Here is a 22,069-nt window from a genome sequence, read left to right on the forward strand (position 1 = left end):
TATATGTGTATATATGTACACGCATAATACATATATACATATGTACACACATACACACATACATACATATATACATACATACGTACGTATATACATATGTACACATACATGTATATATATGTACACACATAATATATATATACATATGTACACACATACACACATACATACATATATACATACATACACACACATATAAACACATAGAGACATACACAGACACAAGGGAATCCAAATCTCCAGGTAATTGTGAGAACGGTCAAACCCCAAATTATCATCCTATTTATATCATATTCTTGACATTATGAAATAAAAAAAAAAGAAATAGGAGGCAGTCTGGTAGCTGCCAGGGTTGAGAGGTGGGCGGGGTGACTGGGTACCTATGTGGTGATCTGGGGAAACATACAAGATGCCCATATGAGTGGAAGTATAGATTGGTTGGCAACTATTTGGTCAGTTTGGTAATATGTTCATATTGAGAGAAAGTGGTGAAGATATGGCAGTGCTCCCTAATGGTTATTGCTTACCCTGCATACAAGCCTATAATGATCCAAAATAAAAAAAAACAAAACAAAACATTTAATAAAAGAAACAAGAGAATGATGAAAGTAGTTTAAAAAAAAAGGTGGGGTGAGAGGCCTTGAAGGTCAGGTGATCAAAGAGAGTGAGAGTGGAGGTAAGGAAGAGAGGGAAGGGGAGGGGGAGGGAAAATAATACGGTGCGGGTATGAGTGCTTATCAGAGGTGGAGGGAGAGCCACAGATGAGGCAGGGCTAGGCTCCCCAGGACTGTCATGGCCAGCCCCAGGCCCCATTTCTTAGCTCTTCATCCTGTTTCCTTACTGTCCTGGGTCTCCCTGCACTCCTTCCTCTGCAGGCCACTCCTCCTGGCCACTAGCAGATCTATTTTTACCAGGCCCTATAGAAGCCTTTCCTGCATGCCTTCATTGAGGCTGCCCTGCTAGCCACTCTCTACCTGTGTCTCTCTTGTCACTTGCCAACCAGGCTGTAAGTCACACCTCCTCACAGGGCAGAGCAGGCCAGGCGTATGGATGAGTCTGTCTTCTCTCTCAAACACTTGCATAAGGCAGGAGCTCACCTGCAGTCTGAAGGGACGTGAGTGACTTTCATAGTTCATGGTTGAAGGTGGGATTAGGAAACAAACAAATTCCTCCGGCCCTGGGAGTGCAGGAAAGGCTGCTGTTCGGTGAGGTTTCCCTGCTGTCATGACAGCTTTTCTTTGTAAAGGGCCCCAGGGACCTGGACTTCCATGGCCTGCTTCTCTTGCATTAGAGACAACACCTTCTTAGGGCAGAAGCAGGGCCATACGTGAGTCGCTCTTCCAATCTACTGCCCGCCAAGCTTACGTATTCTTAGTGGCCAGAGTCGGTGTCAAGATGGCTGAGGACTAGAATCAGAGAACAGGGGCTCAGCCCCAAAGGGCGTCTGAGTCCTCTTGGTTCTTGCTTTCCCTTTTTCCCACTAAGGTCTCCTTAGTTGTAAGATGGGGAGCCTGGGGTGGGAAAGAAGCCGATAGACAGGCAGCATTCCCAGCCTAGACAGCTAAGTCAGGGCCACGAGGAGCTGCCCGGCAATCCCAGCCCCTCTTCTGCTTCTTTGTCATTTCTCCCGGATATTCTGGTTGCCTGTACACTTGTCCTTGGAGATCCGGAAGAGCTGTTGCCACCTGCTAACTGGTTAGATTATCCCTGACCTTTGCTCCCAGCCTGCTCTGGTCTGGACTGGCAGTAGAACTTAATATTTAAGCTCTAGCCAGGATCTCCAGGGTTCTGTGTTAAAGGTTTGGTTCTGACATTTAGCTTTAACACAGCTCTTGGCAAAGGTTGATGTCACTCTGGGCTCTGTTGACAAGAATAGCTCTCTTATCAGAAAGTCGAGGGTAGGAGGAACTAGACACCCAGGACAGCCACTCACCCAGTCTCCCCCCTTTGCATTTCCTCTCCTGGCTTTTAAAATAATTTCAAAGAAATCCACTTCCTGAATTGTTTTGGAAAAAAAAACATTCAGGTAATTTTATTCAAATTCCTCCCTGTAATTCTTTGTATCTGAACTCTCATTCTCCTGTCTCTAAAGGGAAAGAAAAGGAATAAAATAGGACGGGAAATTTTCTCCATGGCTGACGAGTGTCTTAGTCGTCAGCTGATGATGGGTCCCCCTCAGGAGTGCTGCCTCTCAGTGACCAGTTCACACACAGTGAAAAAGCTTAATTTAAAAATGGCTACCCTGAGCCACCCATAGATTCCTGCCCTCCACTCAGTTTCACCCCATTGTTCTCCACCCCCAGTCTAAAAACCTGGTCAGTATTGGCTTGGAAGACGCAGGCATCATTCAGCTAATGGTTTCTCAATGGAAAACAACCCCGGCGAAATGACTGCATTCGAAAAGCTCCAACAATCATTTATTCCTGGTGCATGCCAGGTGATCAACTGGATGCTGAGGCGGTTTTAAATAGTGTTCAGAAGTGGATGGAGTTTTCAGGTATTTGAACTTCCAGCACACCCTCTGGCGGCTTGGCCACAGGAGGTATCCAGAATCCCAGCATCTTAGGAGGGAGCAGGAACCAGAGACTGAACACACTGCTCTGTAGTAAACTTCCTCACAGATGACCACAGTAGACTTAGAAGAATTGCACTCATGGATCCGAAACCTAGTCATGTGCTTGTAAGGTCCTGAGAGGGGAAGGACCGTGCAGCCTGTGCATCGTGTACAGAGGAAGGATATATCGATATGTCCATGGAACCCACAAAACAAGGTGATCTGAACGCTCAGATGTGGAAGGCAGCCTCAGGGGAATGGATACTAGGGAGTTCTTCTGAGATCTGACTATACAGAATAGGAATTTCTGCTTTGGGACAACTCTGGACAGAGGCATTCAGTCAGCTCTGGGCAGAAGGGATGACCAACTCCATCCATCTCCTGCCCTCCCTCCTGCCTTCTCTCCTCCCACAACTGACCTGTTTGCTAGATGGAGCATAGAACGCACTCGTTTTATGCTTAAAGCAGATGTGCTCTTAAGCAAGAAATGATGCTTCTGAGTGGCTGGCCAGCAGTTGGTAGCTGTCTGGGAGAGGCTATGGTCCTTTTTCTGTTGGACAGCTAGGTGATAAATCTGGGGAAGATGGCTGGGTGTTGTTGGAGGATGAAGTTATCTCTGTGATAGTGCCTCTTTCAATGCTGGTCTGGGGCTCCCAAGTACACCCTGTCCCCTAGTACTCCCAATGGAAGCTGTAAGACTAGTATATTCCAGACCTGTTCAGAAGTCTATGATTCCAAGGAGTCTAGCCAACCCTTGATGGCATAGCCCAACTCAATCCAATATAATCCCAATTATAAATCCCACAGCATCGCTCTGCTCTGTTCACCTACCAAAGCCTGGGAAACCCTGGGATGAGACTCAAGTCTCCATGCATATAAACCCGGTGGCCCATGCCTGTAATCCCAGCACTCCAGGGGCAGAGGTGGGCAGATTTCTGTGAAGTCAACTTGGTCTACACAGTGAGTCCCAGGCTAGCCAGGTCTGCATAGTGATGACCTGTCTCTCTAGTAGCAAAGAAGGTGGAGAGAGACTGTACCTAAGCAAAGGCATGGATCCCAGGAAGCTGGAACACCTTACAGCATTAGTGTTTGGTAGGAAATGGGCTCTGGATTTGAAGGCGAGGACTATGAAGATTAGAATCCCCCTTTAGGGCCCAGAGAGCCTTTTGCTTTAGTTCCCTTTAGAAAGCAGGAAAACCTAGTTCTGCCTCACAGGGCTTGCATCCAGGTTAACTCATAGAACCCTGTCCCAGCTCAACACCCCAGTTCCATGAACATTAACTGCTTCCCCACTGGGTCTCCACATGGGATTGTGCTCTATGAATCAGGCAGATTGCTTATGATAAGGAATAGGTACACTTTGGTGTCGGATGCTGATGAGAATCTCCTGTTGTAAGCTCAGTCACTCACCCCATAGGCTGCCATTTCTAACCTGTGGAACAAGACAGCTGCTAGTCTCTGTCTAACTGAAAAGAGTCAGCATGAACATGCATGTTCCCTCTGTTGTCCTGGTGTTTGAAAGATTCCCTATGACAGGGCCCCAGGGCTCTTGGTATGGATGCTGGGCAGCCTAGAACCTCCACTGCCTTTTGGGAATATCCCATGAAATTTTGAGGAGCCAACACTGAAGGAAGTCTGCTTCACAGTCCCAGGATAGAAAACCCCATCCTAGTGGCCTGCCCTTGCATTTGAAGGAGACCCTGATAGAATCAAGGGCTACAGAGCAGATTGCCAGGGAGACACGCTGTCAAGAGAAAGCGGATGTATGCCCACCCTCCTCCAGCTTTTAGCTTTAACCCTTCTTTTGAACAATCACAGAACTGTCTTATAAGGAAGGAAAGTATATAAGTAGTGACCAACGCTGAGAGGACTGCTACCACAAAAGCACTCTCCCAATTTGACTAGAAAGTAGGAGAGTCTAAGGTCTAGGGGGTCACCCAACCTGACCATCTCTGTCCCCACTTGAAGGTAGCAAGGTTCTCTCCCCTCAAGGCCTGGCCAGGCAAGCCAAAGATGGAAGGATTTTGTAGCCCACGTATCCCGGTCTGGTGCTGGGAGCAGGGCGTTTACGGTCCTGGGGAGGGTGGACTCCTCATCTTGGGGCGGCTGGCAGCTAAAGCCAGCTTCAGTTTGCTGAACTTCGGACCGCCAATCTTGTTCCCATCCAGTCGCAACCCAATGACAGGCTCCGGAGGAAAGCCTGCTTTTAGAACCACAGGACCCCTAGAAGGATCCGGCTGGGGAAGTCGCTGGGCTGGGGAGGGACTCCAGGGAAAGGAGACAACTTACTCGTAGAGCAGAGAGCTTCTCTGAACCCTTGGGGCTAACTTCTGGCGATCCCTTCAAGGCGGTGCGTGTGGCTCTCAGGGCTCTCCAGGGGATTCCATAGCCTCAGGCATTGCCTACGTACCGACAGCCGCCCTGAGCCACTCTGGTGTCGCAGGTCCAGCTAGCAGAGGCGTGTAAACCTCCCGCCCCTTCACCGGTCTGCCTCGCCCTTCTATCTAGAGAGAGCAGCCGAGAGGCTCTCTGCTGTCCCTCTCCTCTCCGCCCTCCTCTCTTCCCCCTCCCTAACCCTGCCGGTCCCCCCCACTTCCTCCTTCTTCTGTCCCCCTACAATTGAATCTCTGGATAGAACGCGATTTAAAGGGCCACAGGCAAAGGAGAACCACAAGGAAAGGCAGTAATGGGGGAAATGCATGCACAATGGTGGAGATGGGTGGGGGCTTTTGGGGTCGCAGCTACTTGGGAAGGAGTCCGGTGCTGGACGAGTTGGCAGCCTCCTCCCTACTCTCTTGCCCACTATTTCCCCTTCTCCCTCGGTTCGCCATCTCCCTCCAAGACCTCCTCGTTGGTGCTCCCTCCCACGCTTCTGGCCACGCCGAAGCGAGGGTTAGAGACCTGCGCCAGTCAGATGTGTGTGAGAATCTCCCGTGTGTATGTGGGAAAGCTCACGTGTGCGTGTGCGTGTGTGTGATCGCCCTCATGTGTAAGCGCCCCCGCGCGTGTGTGAGCGCCCGAGCGCCTGTGTTTAGTGGGTGCAGAGGAGCAGACAGAAGAAACTCTTAGGGCAGAAAATGCAGGCTCAGAGCCTTGTAGGGGGTGACTGCTCAGTCACTCTGGGCCCTTTGAGGGGGCTTTTGACAGAACTTCCGTTCCCTTCCAGACACCAGATGCATCAGGTGGGGACGTTCCCCTGGAAGTCCGGAGTCCCAGTCCAGTGGGCACCTTAAGCCGTAAAAACAACGCTGATGTATCTGGCTTTTGAGACTGGACCAGATTATGAGGCTCTGAACCGCTGGATGGAGGTGAAAGTCTAGAGAAGGGAGGAGGGAGAAAGGAAGTTGGTCTTTTGTTGGGGCATTCTGCTTAGGGCACCTTCTCCTGGATAGTCTATAGCTAGGTTGGAATGGCTATTCATTGAAATGGATATGGTCTTCCCTTGAAAGAAAAGTGAGACCTGAGCCATCTTCAGGTAAGGTGGGAGGCCTTACCTCTCACTCTCCACTTTCTCCTGAAATGACGTTCTGTGTATGTTGTTGTCCTAACACGCGTGCTGAACAGAAAGCAGCCCACCGATGGCACCCCGCCCCCGAATCCCCAGGTCTCAAGCTCCCACACCCACCAAGCTGCCAGTCTGTGTACCTTATTCCATATCCATTTTCCCTGCATAGATCTCTTGATTGTATTTCATTTTCTGTGTGACAGTCTCCATGTGTAGACCACACTGGCTGCTGCTCTGGGGGCCAAACAGAGGACTCTCTTCTTCAATTCTCATCAACTGTAGCAAAGACAGGAATGTCCTTGCACAGGGAGGGAGGGTTGCTGTCTGGGAGAGCCAGCAGGTGACTATCTGCTGGTGCCTTCAGCAGTGCCAACTCTAACCCCTCCCTGTCTGTTACCCAGTCTTTGGGGTTCGGCACCCCAATACCAGGCTTGCAGTAAGATATCTTTGGCCCCTACAAACAAACACAGCCCGAGTGGTGCTCGTGTATCCCCAGGTCCTAGCTCTGGTGTTTGGGGGAATTATTTATCATGCGAATGAGGTCCATGGTCAGGAAGCTGGTTTATTCCATGACAAGGAGAAGTGTGGCTGACACAGAGTCTGACATGCATCTACATGGCCATGCTGCAAAGCAGCACCCAGGAGCCACAGTCCTAGCACCCAGGAGCCACAGTCCTACCCTACCCAGACAGAGCCGAGTGCCTCCAAGCCAGCACCTCACTCTTAAACAGGAGACTGCCTGTCTGTCCCTCAAGGGACTTTGATCGTCTTGGTGCTCATCCATTGTCCTAGTCAGGGTTGCTAGTGCTGTGATGAGACACTGTGACCAAAAACAAGTTGGGAGAGAAAGGGTTTATCTGGCTTATACTTCCGCATCATAGTCCATCATTGGAGGAGTCAGGGCAGGAACTCAAGCAGGACAGGAACCTGGAGGCAGGAGCTGATGCAGAGGCCATGGAGGGGTGCTGCTTACTTGTTTGCTCATCATGGCTTGCTCAGCCTGCTTTAATATAGAATCCAGGATCACCAGCCCAAGGATAGAACTACCCACAGTGGGCTGAACCCTCCCCATCAGTCATTAATTAAGAATATGCCCTACAGCCAGATCTTATGGAGTTATTCTCACAACTGAGGTTCCCTTCCTTCAGATGACTTTAGGTTACATAAAGTTGTCATAAAACTAGTCAGCACATCCATTAGGTGTTGGTTTAATGCTCGGTAGGGAGCATTTAACTCTTGGTGTCCTGGTTGTCAGGTGTAGCTAGGCTGTGTTGCTCTGATATCCAGCTAGTGCCCAACATGAAGCTTTGGCTGAGTCTTGGCTTCGTGTCCCGCCCTGTAGCAGCAGTGGCTTTGGATTGCTGTAGAGAGCATGGCATTCTGTGTGCCTCATGGTGGAACAGGGCAGAATCTGTAACAAATTGGAGTGGGCAGGACTGCTTCGACAACCTTCTCTCAGGGTTGGGACCTTGAACTGGAGGCAGAACAATCTAGGTCCAGTATTTAGCCTGGGCCTGGAACGTGAGAGGTGGTGGGTGGGATTTTTAGTCCTGATTAGTGTTCAGAAACGTAGGGTGGTCTGGACGTTTCTAGCCCAAGTCTGCGACAGAGTACAAATGGCATCTAAGGATGAATGACACCACTGGTCGATGACTTAGAACTACTTAGTGAGCTTGAAAGGTGCTAAGTGTGTCTTTCATTGTCTGGAAATTAATGAGAGATACAAGAAGGTAGCAGGGCTGATTGCGTTGTCACTGTTAATTAGCATGCAGACACACCTCCTCCCTTCCCTTTCATCTGCTTCTTTCCCCTTCTTTCATGAGCAGGAACCGAATTGGCAGTTAAAGTTTTTCTCTTTAGAATATGACACTTAGAGGAAAACTACTTTTTTTCTCCTATTTATAGAAATTCCATTTGCATTTATGAGGCCAGTAGTGTCTCATAAATATTTCCTGCCAGATAAAATATTAATTAAAAGAATCCATTCGGAGTTATACTCTGAAGTCCTAACTAAATCCCTTTTAAGACAAATATTTTAAGTACTGTTTTCTCATGCTAGGAGAATCTCTCATCCATCCCCGTGTCCGTTAATAGACTCTCCAGGAACAGTAGATATCAATCAACGAGGTTTCCTCGATATTTAATTAATAGCTGGCATCTGTGCAACTCAAAAAAACTAGAAAAATAAGCTGTAGCCTCTTACAGTAGCATCTCCTTTACCCTCAAGAATTAGCAACATGAAAACCTGAATTTGACTCTTTCTGTTCTTATGGTCGCTTTATACTAAAGTTGCATGTGCACACGAGTACACACACACACACACACACACACACACATCCACACACGGCTATCCAATCAGTGAACACTGGCCATGCACAGGGCAGTCACTCCACACTCACTGTTACACTTTCTCTGGTGTCAGTTACCAGCAGGCAGCAGCTGTGGTCTGAAGAAACCAAATGGGGAATTTCAGAAATACTCAATTTATAGGTTTGACATTGCGTGTGATTCTGAGTAGCGTCATGAAATGTCACACATCTTGCCCTGCCCTATCCTATCAGGACACAGGATGTCTACACTGTGTGAGGGACCGACTCACCGGGCACGTCACGTACTTGGCAGCCAATGCTAACATCAACCTCTCACTACCTTGCTTATTAATATCTCTGAGGCAGCACAGACCCCACAGTCTTAAACTGATTCCTTTCAATGAAACGGTAAAACTTTAGAAAGTCCCCAACTTTAGAAGAAAGAACTTTCATTGGCCCAAGGTCGCTACAGTTTCAAGAGTAAAAAGCAAAACTTGTGTCTGTATAATTTCAAAGAAGGGGAAAGAAATCTATGCTTTGTTGTTGCATAAAGTGTGCTGGTTATGGTGGGGAGACATCCCATTGTGGGGGAACTGGCTGCTGTGTGCTTGGCTTGGATGGAGAGGATTTGTGTTTGTGTGATACCTGTAGGGCAAGGGGCAAGTGTGCAGTTATTCACTGGGGGCTGGGCCGGGCGGTGGTTAAGGGGAATCGTTGGGGGCTGGGCCGGGCGGTGGTTAAGGGGAATCTTTGAGACATTTCACATTCACCAGCCGGCCCGAGATGCTTAGGACACCTTGAGATGTGTAAGAGATGGTAACAAGCATCATGGTGGACTTGGATCAAAAACACCTCCTACAAAATTGGGGAGGTCGGCAGGTGTACAGGGGAAGTCAAATGCACAATGGGAGTTTTAATTCCTCTTGGAGAGTTGGGTTATGCTGTGTAACTGCTAAGAATGCTAATGAAGCCCGGAGAGAGCAATCCAGCAGCCAGCTGGGGCTGACTTCTGACTTCCAGCCCATGAAGAGAATGAGCCTGGAACAGAGGCCAGGATTTTCCCAGAAGAGAGGGTGGGTAGGAACCAGATATGGCCAGGTGAGCTCCCTGGGTTCCAGGATTAGATGTATGTGGTTGGGGGAGGGAGGTGCTACAGGGATTTGGGGAGATAACTGTAGGTGGCACATTGTAATTATCTGAATGCCTACTATGCTCTCAAAGATGCTTCCGGTAAGTAATTGCCTGCCACTTTCTCAACAGCTTCTGAGAAACAGGTCCAAAGGAGAGAGTGCCCTTCTGTCTGGTACAGTCAGCAACAATGTCTCCAAGCTCTTTGCAGAACAGATTTTGTTAGATTCCAGAGCCATACTTCTATCCGTTATGGTCTGCCCTGTGTCCCAACCAAATACTCTAGATGAAAGTCTAGTACCTTGGGTAAGTGACTGTATTTGGAGACAGGGCCTTTGAAGAATTAATTAAATCACTATGAGGATATCATGGAGAGCTCTAATCCAATTTGGCTTATACCTTTATAAGGAAAGGTCATTTGGACACAGAGAGATACCAGGAATTGTTATGCAAAGATGAGAGTCCTTAAGAAGACACCATGAGGAGACAATTGATTCCAAGCCAAGGGGGACAGAGAGGCCTTATGAGGAACCAGCCCTTCAGCACCTTGATAGTGGACCCACTGCTTCTGGAACTTTGAGAGAGAACATTCTCTTGTTTAAGTATATGATATTAGAAGTCTAGTAAACCAATACACTGACCTCTGGGAGGGCTTGTGTCTTAGGGTTTCTATTGCTGTGATAAACACCAGGACCAGATAATTGGGGAGGAAAGGGTTTATTTCACCTCATAGCATATATGTTTGCAGCAACCAAACCAAACAACAACCAAAGACCCCTCATGAATTCTGTCTTATGGGAAAACGTTGACCAAGGTTGATCATTAATCAGCGTGCTGGGTCTAGTTGTTTTCACAAGGTGCCAATAGCGCCATCTCGTGGCTGCAAAAGATTCTACATTAAGCACAATTGCGTCTACTTGGTTTCCCTTTTCATCTGTAGTTTTCGTTTTTATTAGAGTAATATACACACGTGCTTGAGGCATCCCATTGCTGTGGATCGAAGTGAGAACAATTTGGCTTCATCTTCCTCCACCTCACAGCCTTCCACTTCTTCTGACACGACTGGCTGTCCCAAAGGACATTCCTACAGCAACACTTCTTGGCAGACGCCTTGCAGATGGAGACTTAGCTTTCCCCCCTCCCCTGCCATCCCTACCTCATGCTTGCACTCTTCCCATTTCTTGCCTGGAACGGGAGCTATGCTGCCATGCTAACTGGACAGCTTAGAGGTCACTACGAGTAGACAGTTCTACTCAGAGCTGACCTGCACAGGGAGTCTTTCTCACCTGCTTCCCTTTGTATTTTTGCTCTGTGCCTCGGCTGTGTCTCTTAACACCGTCTCTGAAAACTTCATGTTCTTCTCTCTTGTACAACTTCCAGGGGCCTCCATTGTGATTTGTTTGCCTGTCCATATTGTCCTCAGAGTCTTTTCTGTTTGATGTTTTCTTCTTGTTGAACTGTTTTCTCCTAGATGTGTTCTTCATGCCTGGTTCCCCTCAAATATCTAGTATCCTGGCAAGAGAAAACTCTGGGCCGTGGCTAGGACTTGGTACAGTCAGGCTCCCTTGAGGACAGTCTGACTGAGCCTTTCAATGTACAAACATGGAGGCTACTTTTGAGGTAGCCAGAGTCCCGGGGAACACAGCTCTTTCAACTCTGGAGGGTAGAACCCTGGCTGCCAGCCATCTGGGACTGAAGTGAAGAGTTTGGGATCTTGATATGGAGTGTGGATATGTTCATCTTGATATGGATATGGTGTGAATATGTTCGCCCAATCTTTTTGAGGTATAAATAAGCCATCTTTATTGGTGCTATCTGTTCAGGATCTTGTGTTGTCTGCTCTCTAGAGATCAAATCATTAGCCTTTTGAAAAGGCTAGGGCAGTTTTCCTCCCGGGCTGGGTTAGGGAAGGGATCTGGTTACTCACTAAAGACCTCTATGGGGACTCTCAGTCCACCTTCTTTGCAGTGGCTTCTCTCCTCTCTCTACCACAGAGAGTGCAGCGGGCATCTGTATCTTTCAGGATTCTGAAGTGTCAGTTGGGATGGTTTTTCCTTCATGACCAAAAAGTGTTTGCATCTGAGACAGCCTCAAAGGTTCCTGTGTTAAAGCTGGGCCCCCCAGCTTGGTGCAGTAGAGAGGTGGTGCCCTCCTTTAGACATGGAACCTACGGAGAAGTCCTCCTGTCATTGGAAACATGCCCTTGGGAGAGACAGTGGGTCTCTCTGCCTTTCTTTTTCCTTGCTCTTCTATCTCCTAGCACGTGGTGGATTCCTTTGCTTTTTCTTGTGCTTCCCTTAGGATGCGCACACCAAGATATGCTTCTTGCCATCGGCCAATCAGAATGGAACCTACAAATTCGTGAGCCCAGGCTGACCTTTTTAATTTTTTTTAATGTTTTATTAGGGCAGGCATTTGTTATAGCACTGGAAAGCCAACTGACACACGACATAGGGTAGAATGTGGGCACTCTCTGGAGTTTGGAAACATCAGAGTTGCCATCCTCAGATCTTACCCTCAAAGGTTTCTGCCTTTTCAGGAGCTGCCTTGTGCCGGGCCATCAGAGGGGGGCCGATGGGCAAGCATTTCCTTACCTCACACTGGCTGCCCATCATTTAAGTCATGCACTCTGGAACTCTTTGCTGGCTTTATCTCAAAATGTGACCATGGCAGAATTTAGACATGTGCCAAGTAAAGCTCTATTCTCTGCCCCCTAGGGTGTCTTCAAACATGGCAGATGAATAAGCTGTCAGGTTAGTGTATAAATAGTAGAAATGCAGTTCATTAAGAGGATGGGGGCTCTCTGTGGAGGTCAGGCAGGCTGTTCTCCAAGATATCCCAACAAATGACATGGTACTGAGATCCCCTTGCAGGTCCAAACAACCCCCTTTCCTGCAGAGCCACCACCCGCCAAGCACACCCACCTCTGTAATTGCCATCAAGCTTTTGATGCCTAGACAGGAGGGCTAATTCTTTAACTCATAGTCAGTGAGCCCCGTAATCTTCCTAGTAACTACTATACACAGGGTAGCTCCATCCGCACACGGCTCTCTGCGGGAGCCGGCTGCATGTGGAGTCAATATCGCTGGGTGGATCTGCAATCTGTCGAGAGTGGATTGGGCTGAGTGCTTTTCGTTTGGGCTATTGAGGAAGGAGGAAGGCTGTGCTCTGTGGGGCATAAAGTTAGAGCTGTTGAATGAGGCTGCCTTTTCCTGGAAAGTGCCAAGGAGAGCACAGGGGTCCCTATTTCCCGTGTGTGCTCTGCTCTGTTCTTCCCTTCCCTTCCCACCTCTTCCCTCCTCTTCTCTTCTCACCTCTTCACTTCTCCCTTCCATTCTCCCTCTTCAAAACAAAGAACAAAGACAAAATACCCCCCTCAAAAAATGAAACAAAAATCAAAGGGTCCTTTCCCCTCCCTTCACTGATTTTCTCCAATATCAAAGCTCAATTTCTACATGAAGACAAGAAGGGGCTGGACTTTTTCTAAAGGGAAGGGTTTTGTATGTTTGTTTGTTTGCTTGTTTGTTTCTTTTTTTCTTTTCTTCTTTTTAGATGGGGTTTCTCTGTATAACAGCCCTGACTGTCCTGGAACTTGCTTTATAGACCAGGCTGACCTTGAACTTACAGAGATCTGCCTGCTTCTGCCTCTGTAGTGCTGAGATCTAAGGCATGCACCACCATACCCAGTTTAAAGGGGATTTTTTAAGACTGCCTTTACTCAGATCCTCACCCTCAGCTGCTGTGGTTTACCTGAGACCCTGGCTGTGGTTTACTGGGTTAAGAGAGGAAACTGTTGCTTCTTGGAGTAAGAGTTCGCTACCTCTGTTTCGGATTGAAGAATTATAAGAAGGCCAGGATCCTGAAAGAGGATCACAGAAAAGAGATAGATTGTCCAGCTTTCCTTTTCAATAGCATTAGATAGAACCCATTGGGCAACTGGTGTCTGCAACTCCTCTCCCTTGAAACCTGGCAACCACCAGTGCTCCTCAAGGAATAGACCAAGAACATGGGGTGTTGATGAGAGTCTGGGAGGAGGGATCTTCCTCTTCTGCTCCTTAGCTGTTTTTCTGTAAAGCTGGTGTGTGTGTGTGTGTGTGTGTGTGTGTGTGTGTGTGTGTGAGAGAGAGAGAGAGAGAGAGAGAGAGAGAGAGAGAGAGAGAGAGAGAGAGAGATTATGGTGCCTCTACTTTCTGTGCATAGAGCCAGAAAGGGTAAAGTCCTGTGTTGACTGCACAGATGGGCTCATGGTGGGCATGACAGAATTGGATATGCCCTAGATCATTCTCATTCCGTGATATCAGTAACTGGGGTAACAGGGACAGATTGCTGACCTGGCTAAGCGCCGGTGGGGCCCGACTCAGTCTTCATCCCTCTCTGAGGCTGCTTTTCTGTCTTTAGCTGGTCACATCCTGTATTAGTCAGGGTTTCTAGGCTGCAAGGGAGCTCCATGACTGGAAAGCAAGTTGGGGAAGAAAGGCTTACACTTGTAGACTATAATCCATCATTGGAGGAAGTCAAGATAGGAACTTAAGATAGGAGGCTTAAGGGGTAGGAGCTGATGCAGAAGCCATGAGGGATGCCGATACTGGGTTCCTTCCTGTCCCTTGCTCAACCTTTCTTTTAGAATCCACGGCCACCAGCCCAGGAAAGGCACCACCCACGTGGGTTGAGCCCTTCCCCATTGATCACTGATTGAGAAGATGCCTTTCAGCTGGATCGCACGGAGGCATTTCCTCAACTGAGGCTACTTCTCTCTGATGAGTCTGGCTTGTGTCAAACCAGTCAATGTACCTACTAACACCTACATGCTCTGTGAGGGCTGGGCTGAGGTAGGTTACTATGACTGCTGCTTTAGAAGTCCTGCCAAGATCCTTGTGAGAGCAAAGTTTCCATTTCCTGGGAGCCATGCCTAAATCAGGTCCCATTTGTTTTCTCTAGGCTCCATAGAACATCCTTGTTACCCAAAACCTCCATTTCCCAGCTCCAGGTATCCCCCAGAGGCATTCAGACAAATGTTCCTGTCTCAGTGCTACAGTTGAAGATCACAGGGTGGCCTCCACCATACACGGCTCAGAAGACTCAGAGAGAGCTGAGGACTTCCAGTTCCTGGTTGCACTTGATTTTTGTATAGAGAGAAACTGAGGACAAGCAGTGTTTACCTGTCACACAAGTCAAGCCAAGTTTGGCCATTTTGGAATAGAAAGTGAGAGGAAGAAAAGTTATACAATCACCCCAAGGTCATATAACTATGACATTGCAAAGTCATACCTCAAGCCCAGGGTTTTGACTCTAAGTTCAGTACTTTTCCTCTCGCCTGAGCTCCCTAAGGCTCTTTTGGGGCCTGTATTCTAACACACCTTTCCCACCCTTGACAAGAAATCCTCCTGACCTTGCCCCCAGGGCCTATAAATCCAGAAAGCCAGTGCAGGGCCCAGGCTGGGAGGTCCTGTTCTCTGTATTCAGGGGAGGGCCTAGAGTCTGTGGTTTGTCCTGTGTGTGAAGACTGTCCCATTCCATGGGTGTAGACATCTAGGAGAAATATAGTTACATATGGGACAAATCATAGCGGCAGAGGAAAACTGTTCACATTAGCCAAGTGGCCAGAAAGATGTCACCTGCAAGGTAGCTGGACTGGCCAGAGTTTTTTTGTGCTTTGTCATTGGTTTCCAGTGACAGAGATGGGTGCTGGAATCAGAAAGCCTGAACAGGCTGGCCCGGATAGAGGGTACTGCCAAAGACGGTCTGTGTACCTGACAGATCCCTCTGCATCTCTTACCTCCTGGGGCTTCAGTGAGCACATGGGGTGAAGAGCTGGGGACACAGGAAGTTATTGTCATATCTGTAGTGGGTCGGCAAGATGCTGCTTGCATTCTAAGGCTAATTTGAGTCCTCAAAACTGGTTGCCCCAGAAATGAGAGAGTCAGCACATAGACCCTAGAGCTAGCTAAGTGACCCTGTTCCTAGTCAATTGTGATCAGTAAATAAAGATACCAACAGCCAATAGCTGGGCAGAAGACACACATGTGGATTTAGGTTTTCCCAGGCTTGGGGTTAGAGGAGTGGGAGCAGAAGAAGAATGTGTAGGAAGGGAACGAAGATGCCATGGGTTAAAGGCCAAGACAGCATGGCCCTCAGGGCTGCCCAATTGGAGTTAAGAGAAGGTCAGATGGAGCAAAGTAAATGGTAAGTGTCTTAGTTAGGGTTTTACTGCTGTGAACAGACACCATGACCACGGTAATTCTTATAAGGACCACATTTAATTGGAACTGGCATACAGGTTCAGAGGTTCAATCCATTATCACCAAAGCAGGAATACGGCAACATTCAGGCAGGCATAGTGCAGGAGGAGCTGAGAGTTCTATGTCTTCACTTTAAGGCTGCTAGCAGAATACTGGCTTCTAGGCAACTAGGATAAGGGTTTTAAAGCCACAGTGAAACACCTACTCCAACAGGACCACACCTTCTAATAATGCTACTCCCTGGGCCGAGCATAAACAAACCATCACATTCCTCTCTCTAGTGCCCACAGGCTTGTTCAGACATATGAGTCTGTGGGGGCCATACATAAACATAGCATAATGCAAAATATATTGAGTCTAACTTTATAAAGTCATCATAGTCTATAGCAGTCTCAACAATGTTAAAAGTCCAAAGTTCAAAGTCTCTTCTGAGATCCATCCAATCACTTTGCTGTAATCCCCAAAGCAAGACAGGAAACCAGCTGGGAAAACTCCAAACTCTGCATCTCTATGTCTGATGTCAGAGTGGTCTTTAGATTCCCAACTTCTTTCTCATCTTTGTTGACTGCAACAAACTTTTTTCTCCTGGGCTGGCTCCACACCCTGTTAGCAGCCTTCCTCAGCAGATAGACCATGGCTCTGGCATCTTGAACATCTTGGGGTCTCCAAGGCAACATCAATGTTCTAGCTTCTTGTTCCAGACACCATGACCAAGTCAACTCTTATAAAGACAACATTTAACTGGGGCTGGCTTTCAGATTTAGAGGTTCAGTCCATTACCATCAAGGTGGGAACATGGCAGTGTCCAGGCAGGCATGGTGCAGGAGGAGCTGAGAGTTCTACATCTTCATCTGAAGGCTGCTAGCAGAACACAGGCTTCCAGGCAGCTAGGATCAGGGTTTTAAAACCCACATCCACAGTGAAACACCTACTCCAACAGGGCCAGAGCTTCAAATAGTGCCACCCCATGGGCCAAGTACACAAACCATCACGGTAAGTAATAACTTGGGGTTATCAATAGGAAAGTAGGTTCTAGCAGCATAGAGGGTAGGCAGTTAGTTGCCCAGCTCTTATGCTGCTTAAGGTATATTAAATATGTATATGCTGTGCATGTTTTTTATATGGGTGCTCAATAACCAAAGGTGGGGTTGAAACCCTGGGCTGGGATTTTAAATATTTAATACAGCATGTATCTTCTGATATTAGTGGCGGGGCATATTCCCCGGTAACTGAGAATCTGAAACAAAGCATTGAGGTTAGAAGTGAAAAATTGAGCAAGAGAGCACAGGCCACGTCCCAGATGTACAGCAGGAAGATGTGGGCTCGAATCTATTTGGGAAGCCTTCAGTGGGATACTTCACATTCTGGACCTCTTTCTTAATTGAAGGCATTTGTATAGAGGGCTCGGCAGTGGCCCTCAGCTTGTTAACCTAATTCTCACTGATATGTGTCTCCATTATGCCTTTATAGGAAGCCCATCTGGTAGCTCTCTAGGAAACAAACCTCCATGTAGAAGGCATTTCCTCTGTCATTTGCCATAAACGGAACAGTGCCAACAGGATCCGAAGAATTATTCAAGGATAATAATTTTTAAAATGGCAACTTTATTAGACATACAGAATCCCTCATTAGTCATCACCACTCCCCCAAACAGCACAACCTAATAACTATTGTCACTATCTTTACATTGTTATGTATCATAAGTCATCTAGAGTTGATGTAGAGTCTTTAAGAAGTATATTATTCATACACAAATAACACACTCTTTTACACACAGAGATAATTGGTTTCTGTGGGAGGTTCTGAAACCAATTCCCATTGGATGGCAAGGAACAGCAGTGTAGAGACCCCGTGTGACTTGACAGCCCCCATGGAAGGCACGGTGACTTTGGTGGCTATAGCATCATCACTCAGGCCAGGGTAACAGGAAAATAAGAAATTGCAAGATGTGTGCCTTGATCTTGAGTGTATGCAAGACACTAGCTGGTTTCTTTTGAAAACAAATTTCTTAGGTGGTGGGTGGCTCTTGTAGAAGGCTGTCATCCTCTGTTGGAGGATACAAACATAGAGAGGGAAACTGTCTTCTGGAACTAGCAAAAAGGCCATATAAGAGATGGCTGAGAGATACGTGGATTGTTAACATATGTAGGCAAAGCAAGTTAAACCAGAAATCACCTAATGAGTGCTGGGGGGTCTTAATAGGAACATGATGTGCAGAATGAAGGAAGTGATAGGTTTATTCCACTCGGGCTAGCTGTGTGTGCTCCAAGGACCAGATTTTAAAGAAGACTCTAAGCAGGTTAGAGTGTTTGGGGTGTTTGGGGGAGAAAGTATACGAAATGTGGGTGAACCAGAGGTGATTTCTAAAATTGTAGGTGGTGAACCTGAACCTGGTTTGCATCATAATAAGGCACCTGTCTGGAGACACAGGGTTGGGGTGGGGAGGTCCAGAGCCTCACAAAATCCTGATATGATATCCAGCTCTCAAAAATACTGCAGTGGTCAAGGTCACAGACTCAGTGTGTGAAGTCAGCCAGTACCAGGATTCCTTTTGGAAGAGCTTGCAAGTCCTTCTAAAGCGAGTCTTACTATACTCGTTTCTTAATCTCTAAGATAATGTGCTGAAGAACCCTGCTATTTAAGGTCACAGACTACTATGTCCAGATAGCTCTCCAAGCTCAGCTAAATAAATTAAATAAATAAATAAAACGAATGAACGAATAAAGAAATAAATAAAACTTAAAAGAGATTGAAAAAAAATTTTAAAAACTGGAGGTCTCCCTTTCTCCGCTGGGCTTCCCTTTCTCTGGCTGACCTTATTTGGAGAGTGTCTAAGCACAGATGTGTGGTCTTATTTGGAGGATGACCCTATGCAAAGCCTCCTACAAACATTGAATGAGTCAGTATATAAGTCCTCTGCCTGCATGATAATTAGGTGCTGTGTTGTGACCAATCAGCCCTTCTTCCCCTTCACCCTAAGAACTCTTACGTACTTTACCCCTGGAATAGCAAACTGAGCTGTCTCTCTGAAACTGACTCCCGGAAGTTCTTTTCATCATAGTCACCAGTTCTCAAACTCTTCACCATCTCAAACCTGCTCACCATTTCTGCTCCCTTTGCCCTCCTGGTACAGTGGTCATGTGGAAAGGGAGACCTGCGATGATGATTTAGAAATTACTCTCTGCTTCCTTTCCAGGGAGAAGACACCAGCACAGAGTAGCGTTAGGTGTTAGTGAAGTACGGTCATCTTCTGGTCAGAATCTGGTCATCTTCACTTAAGGACCTTGCCTCCATGTCTCAATGGCACACTTCTCATGAGCAAAGCTTCCCAGAGAAGCCAGATGGGAATGCAGGAGTCCTAATGCTACATTCTCCAACTCTAATGAGAAGGATTTCCCTCAAACAGCAGGAATCCAGAAGTCCATGTGGTTAAATGCACAGCCCACAGAATGGCCGTTCTTAGGAGAGAGGTCTATCAATCTTCTCCTATCAGGTCCAACCGTGATCATTATCCAGAGTCTTCTCAAGGGGACAGGATCCTGGAGATACTGTTGATATTTACGTTTGCTTCATGGGGAACTGGTCACAGTCTAACCAGCCTTGAGCATATCTGAGAGACAGAAGGGCCCCAGAGCTCTGCTAAGGGACAGGTCTCGTTCTGCAAAGTCTGGCCCAGGGGAGGGAGGCCAGGCAGTCTGCAGCCAGCTGGCACCTTCCCATACTTGTTTGTCTGTGTTTTCTGACTGGTATGAGTGACTGGGCTCTGCAAACAGCATTATTGCGTTTATGACAGTGGGGCTTACTAGATGCATCCCTCTCCCCTCCAATCCAGGAGAAGAATTTCATGTCTGTCAAAAAACATGCCAGAAGTGTCAGAATAGGAAATGATATCTGCGAATACAAAATTCTGGTAATAACAGGACAAAACTCAAGGTGGAAAATAACGACCACAGAGGAGTGAACATCAGAGCTTTTGCAGTCTGGGTACTTGTCCCCTCTCTAGAGGGGCATAACAGTGCCTGTATTGAAGGATCGCAGAAGTCAAAATCCTAATGATATGACCTTGTCCCTTGTCATCTTGTTCCCACCTAACTTTGCCCATCCATCAGCATACTGTCTCTAAAACACTGGTTTTTCCTGGGAGGACTTTGACACTGCTTGGTAGGCACTCACTAACTCATCAGCCCTCTCTTCTCCAAGTCAGTCCCCAATAATTCTTCTTTCTTTTTCTTTTTCAGAGCTGGGGACCGAACCCAGGGCCTTGCGCTTGCTAGGCAAGTGCTCTACCACTGAGCTAAATCCCCAACCCCATAATTCTCCTTTCTTACTGCACCCATGGGAACGCAGTCAAGGAAGAAGCAACTTCCTCTTCTGTGCATCCTTAACATTCCCTGGGCATGGCTGCTTTTCTGTGCTTTTCACTGTCTTAGCCTCTACAAAATGCTGCCTTCTAGAAGGACAAGGGCCATGTTTTACCATCTTGTGATCCTCAAATGCTGCCTCTTAGTTAGTGAGTCCCCAACAAGCTTTGGGCAAAATCATGAAAACATGAAAATCCTATATTCAAGTCTACCTTCTGTGTGTGTGTGTTGTGTGTGTGTGGGGGGTGTCATTTCTCATGTATGGCTTTTGTAGAACCTTTCAGCTGTGAAACAAAGAAACGTTGTTCTTCACTTCTTCAGCTCAGTGGGTTCTTTAGTTCTTTATAGCAAACATATTCCTCTTGCCTGACACAGGCTATAAGAAAATCCTGCCTCAAAGATGAACTAGCCTGTCTACAGTAGCAGCTTCCCAGGTAAGATGCCTACCTGCACAAGAGGAGCACATTGTTATGGGGGCCATCAACATGGATCCAAATCACACAGGAAAAAATGCGTGCCTTGTACTGTAAGCCTGTCATGGTTGAGGAGGTCCTAGGCCCTAGGGAGGAACTTCCTACTGTTGTGTAGTTATATAGTCTTAGTGCCAAGCTGCCTTCTAAATATTTATGCTTATGCCCATACTCAGAGGCTACTCAAAGCCTTAATCAGAGAAGTTTCTTTTTGGCAAAGGACAGCAATGAATGCAGAGGCCCGTGACTTTTTAAGTTGCCAAGAACATGCTGTTGTTGGGTACTTAGCAAGCAAAATATTTTCTATCACCATCTCCAAAGTTCAGGGATCACTTCAGAAAAGAGGGCAGGAAGACTATTAAGAACCAAAAGATAGAAAGAAGGGCTGTGAAATCCTATTTTCTCGGCATGGCAGAAACAATACGGTCATGACCTCAGACCAGCCTCAGCTGCAACGGGCATACCCAGACTGGGTTTATCAAGTCACTTGTGTTTGAGAAGGATTCATTAGGGCCTCTCCCTTCTTGATAAAGTATTGTCTGCTGATAGATCCAGAGGAGAGGGGCAGCCAGTCTTCAGTTGTATACCCACCGAAGTGCCCGCAGGTTCCAATGGAGAATTTCAAACACATGGTCACAGAGACAACTCTAGTTGAGCTCAGTAGGTCTCGAAAAGAAAAGAAGAGGAAGAGGAAGAGGAGAAAGAAGAGAAAAACAAGGATGTTTAAAAGGAAATCTTAGGTAGGGGGTAGGTAGGGGATGGAGAGAGATTAGAGAAGATGGGGATGACAGTAATCAGAAGACATCTGATATGTGCATGAGGTTGTCAAGGAACAAGTGCTTTTGAAGAGAGAAAAATTCAGTGAAGCACCTCTGTCTTGCCCCTACAGAAGCTGAGAGAGACGTGTGGGTGGTGTTTTGTCCAATGGTGGCATCTCATGCCACCCTTCTTAAACCCAAGAATTATCATTTACCTACAGATGCAGGGGTCAGGGTTTAAGTGAGATTGGAACCATTAAGTCACTCACAGACTGTAGCTTTGTAGCAAGATAAGAAGATGTCAGCTTGTAAGCTTGCTTTTTAAGACGGAGGTGACTGTGATATACAGTCACGTACCAATGCATCACCAGGGCACACAGGGCATCCTTTGGCTCTTCCTGCTCTATCCACTTTCCTTCCACCAACAGCGCATGCTCTGTGAAAATACCCCAAGCCACCAAGAGTTAGTTACAGCACTATTTTCAGAGGCGGGAAGAGGTCAGAGGCTCCTTCTGAAAGGCATGGAGCTCACTGCCTCTGTGCTTGCACCAGCTGAATTCCACCAGAGATTCCTCAATGATACAACGGGCTGTGTGAGCTGAGGATTGAGCTCCATCACTAGAGTTCTTGCCTGGCAAGCACAAGGCCCATCACAGTACCACAAAAAAGAAAGTACCATAAACATGTGTGTGTGTGTGTGTGTGTGTGTGTGTGTGTGTGTGTACTTGTATATATAAGAATATGT

At 47.2% G+C, this 22,069-nt stretch overlaps 2 protein-coding genes across 6 annotated transcripts in view; one reads left to right on the plus strand and one right to left on the minus strand.

Annotated features, from left to right (window-relative positions):
* Positions 1–5,118, minus strand: part of Kcnj5 (potassium inwardly-rectifying channel, subfamily J, member 5) — a 29,600-nt gene extending 24,482 nt beyond the window's left edge. For 3 of the 4 annotated variants that reach the window (XM_039080975.2, XM_039080976.2, XM_039080977.2), the window contains exon 1: positions 4,844–5,118. The gene's annotated coding sequence lies outside the window, so the exon portion shown is untranslated. The remainder of the gene's footprint in view (positions 1–4,843) is intronic. The other variant, NM_017297.2, reaches the window with a different exon arrangement.
* Positions 5,119–8,742: 3,624 nt separating this feature from the next.
* Positions 8,743–22,069, plus strand: part of Kcnj1 (potassium inwardly-rectifying channel, subfamily J, member 1) — a 51,895-nt gene continuing 38,568 nt past the window's right edge. For both annotated transcript variants that reach the window (XM_063264896.1, XM_063264899.1), the window contains exon 1: positions 8,743–9,466. In XM_063264896.1, coding sequence (XP_063120966.1) covers positions 9,182–9,466 — 285 coding nt within the window. In that variant the 5' untranslated portion in view covers positions 8,743–9,181. The remainder of the gene's footprint in view (positions 9,467–22,069) is intronic.

The sequence above is a fragment of the Rattus norvegicus genome, chromosome 8 (assembly GCF_036323735.1).
Source record: "Rattus norvegicus strain BN/NHsdMcwi chromosome 8, GRCr8, whole genome shotgun sequence".
Lineage (NCBI taxonomy): Eukaryota > Metazoa > Chordata > Mammalia > Rodentia > Muridae > Rattus > Rattus norvegicus.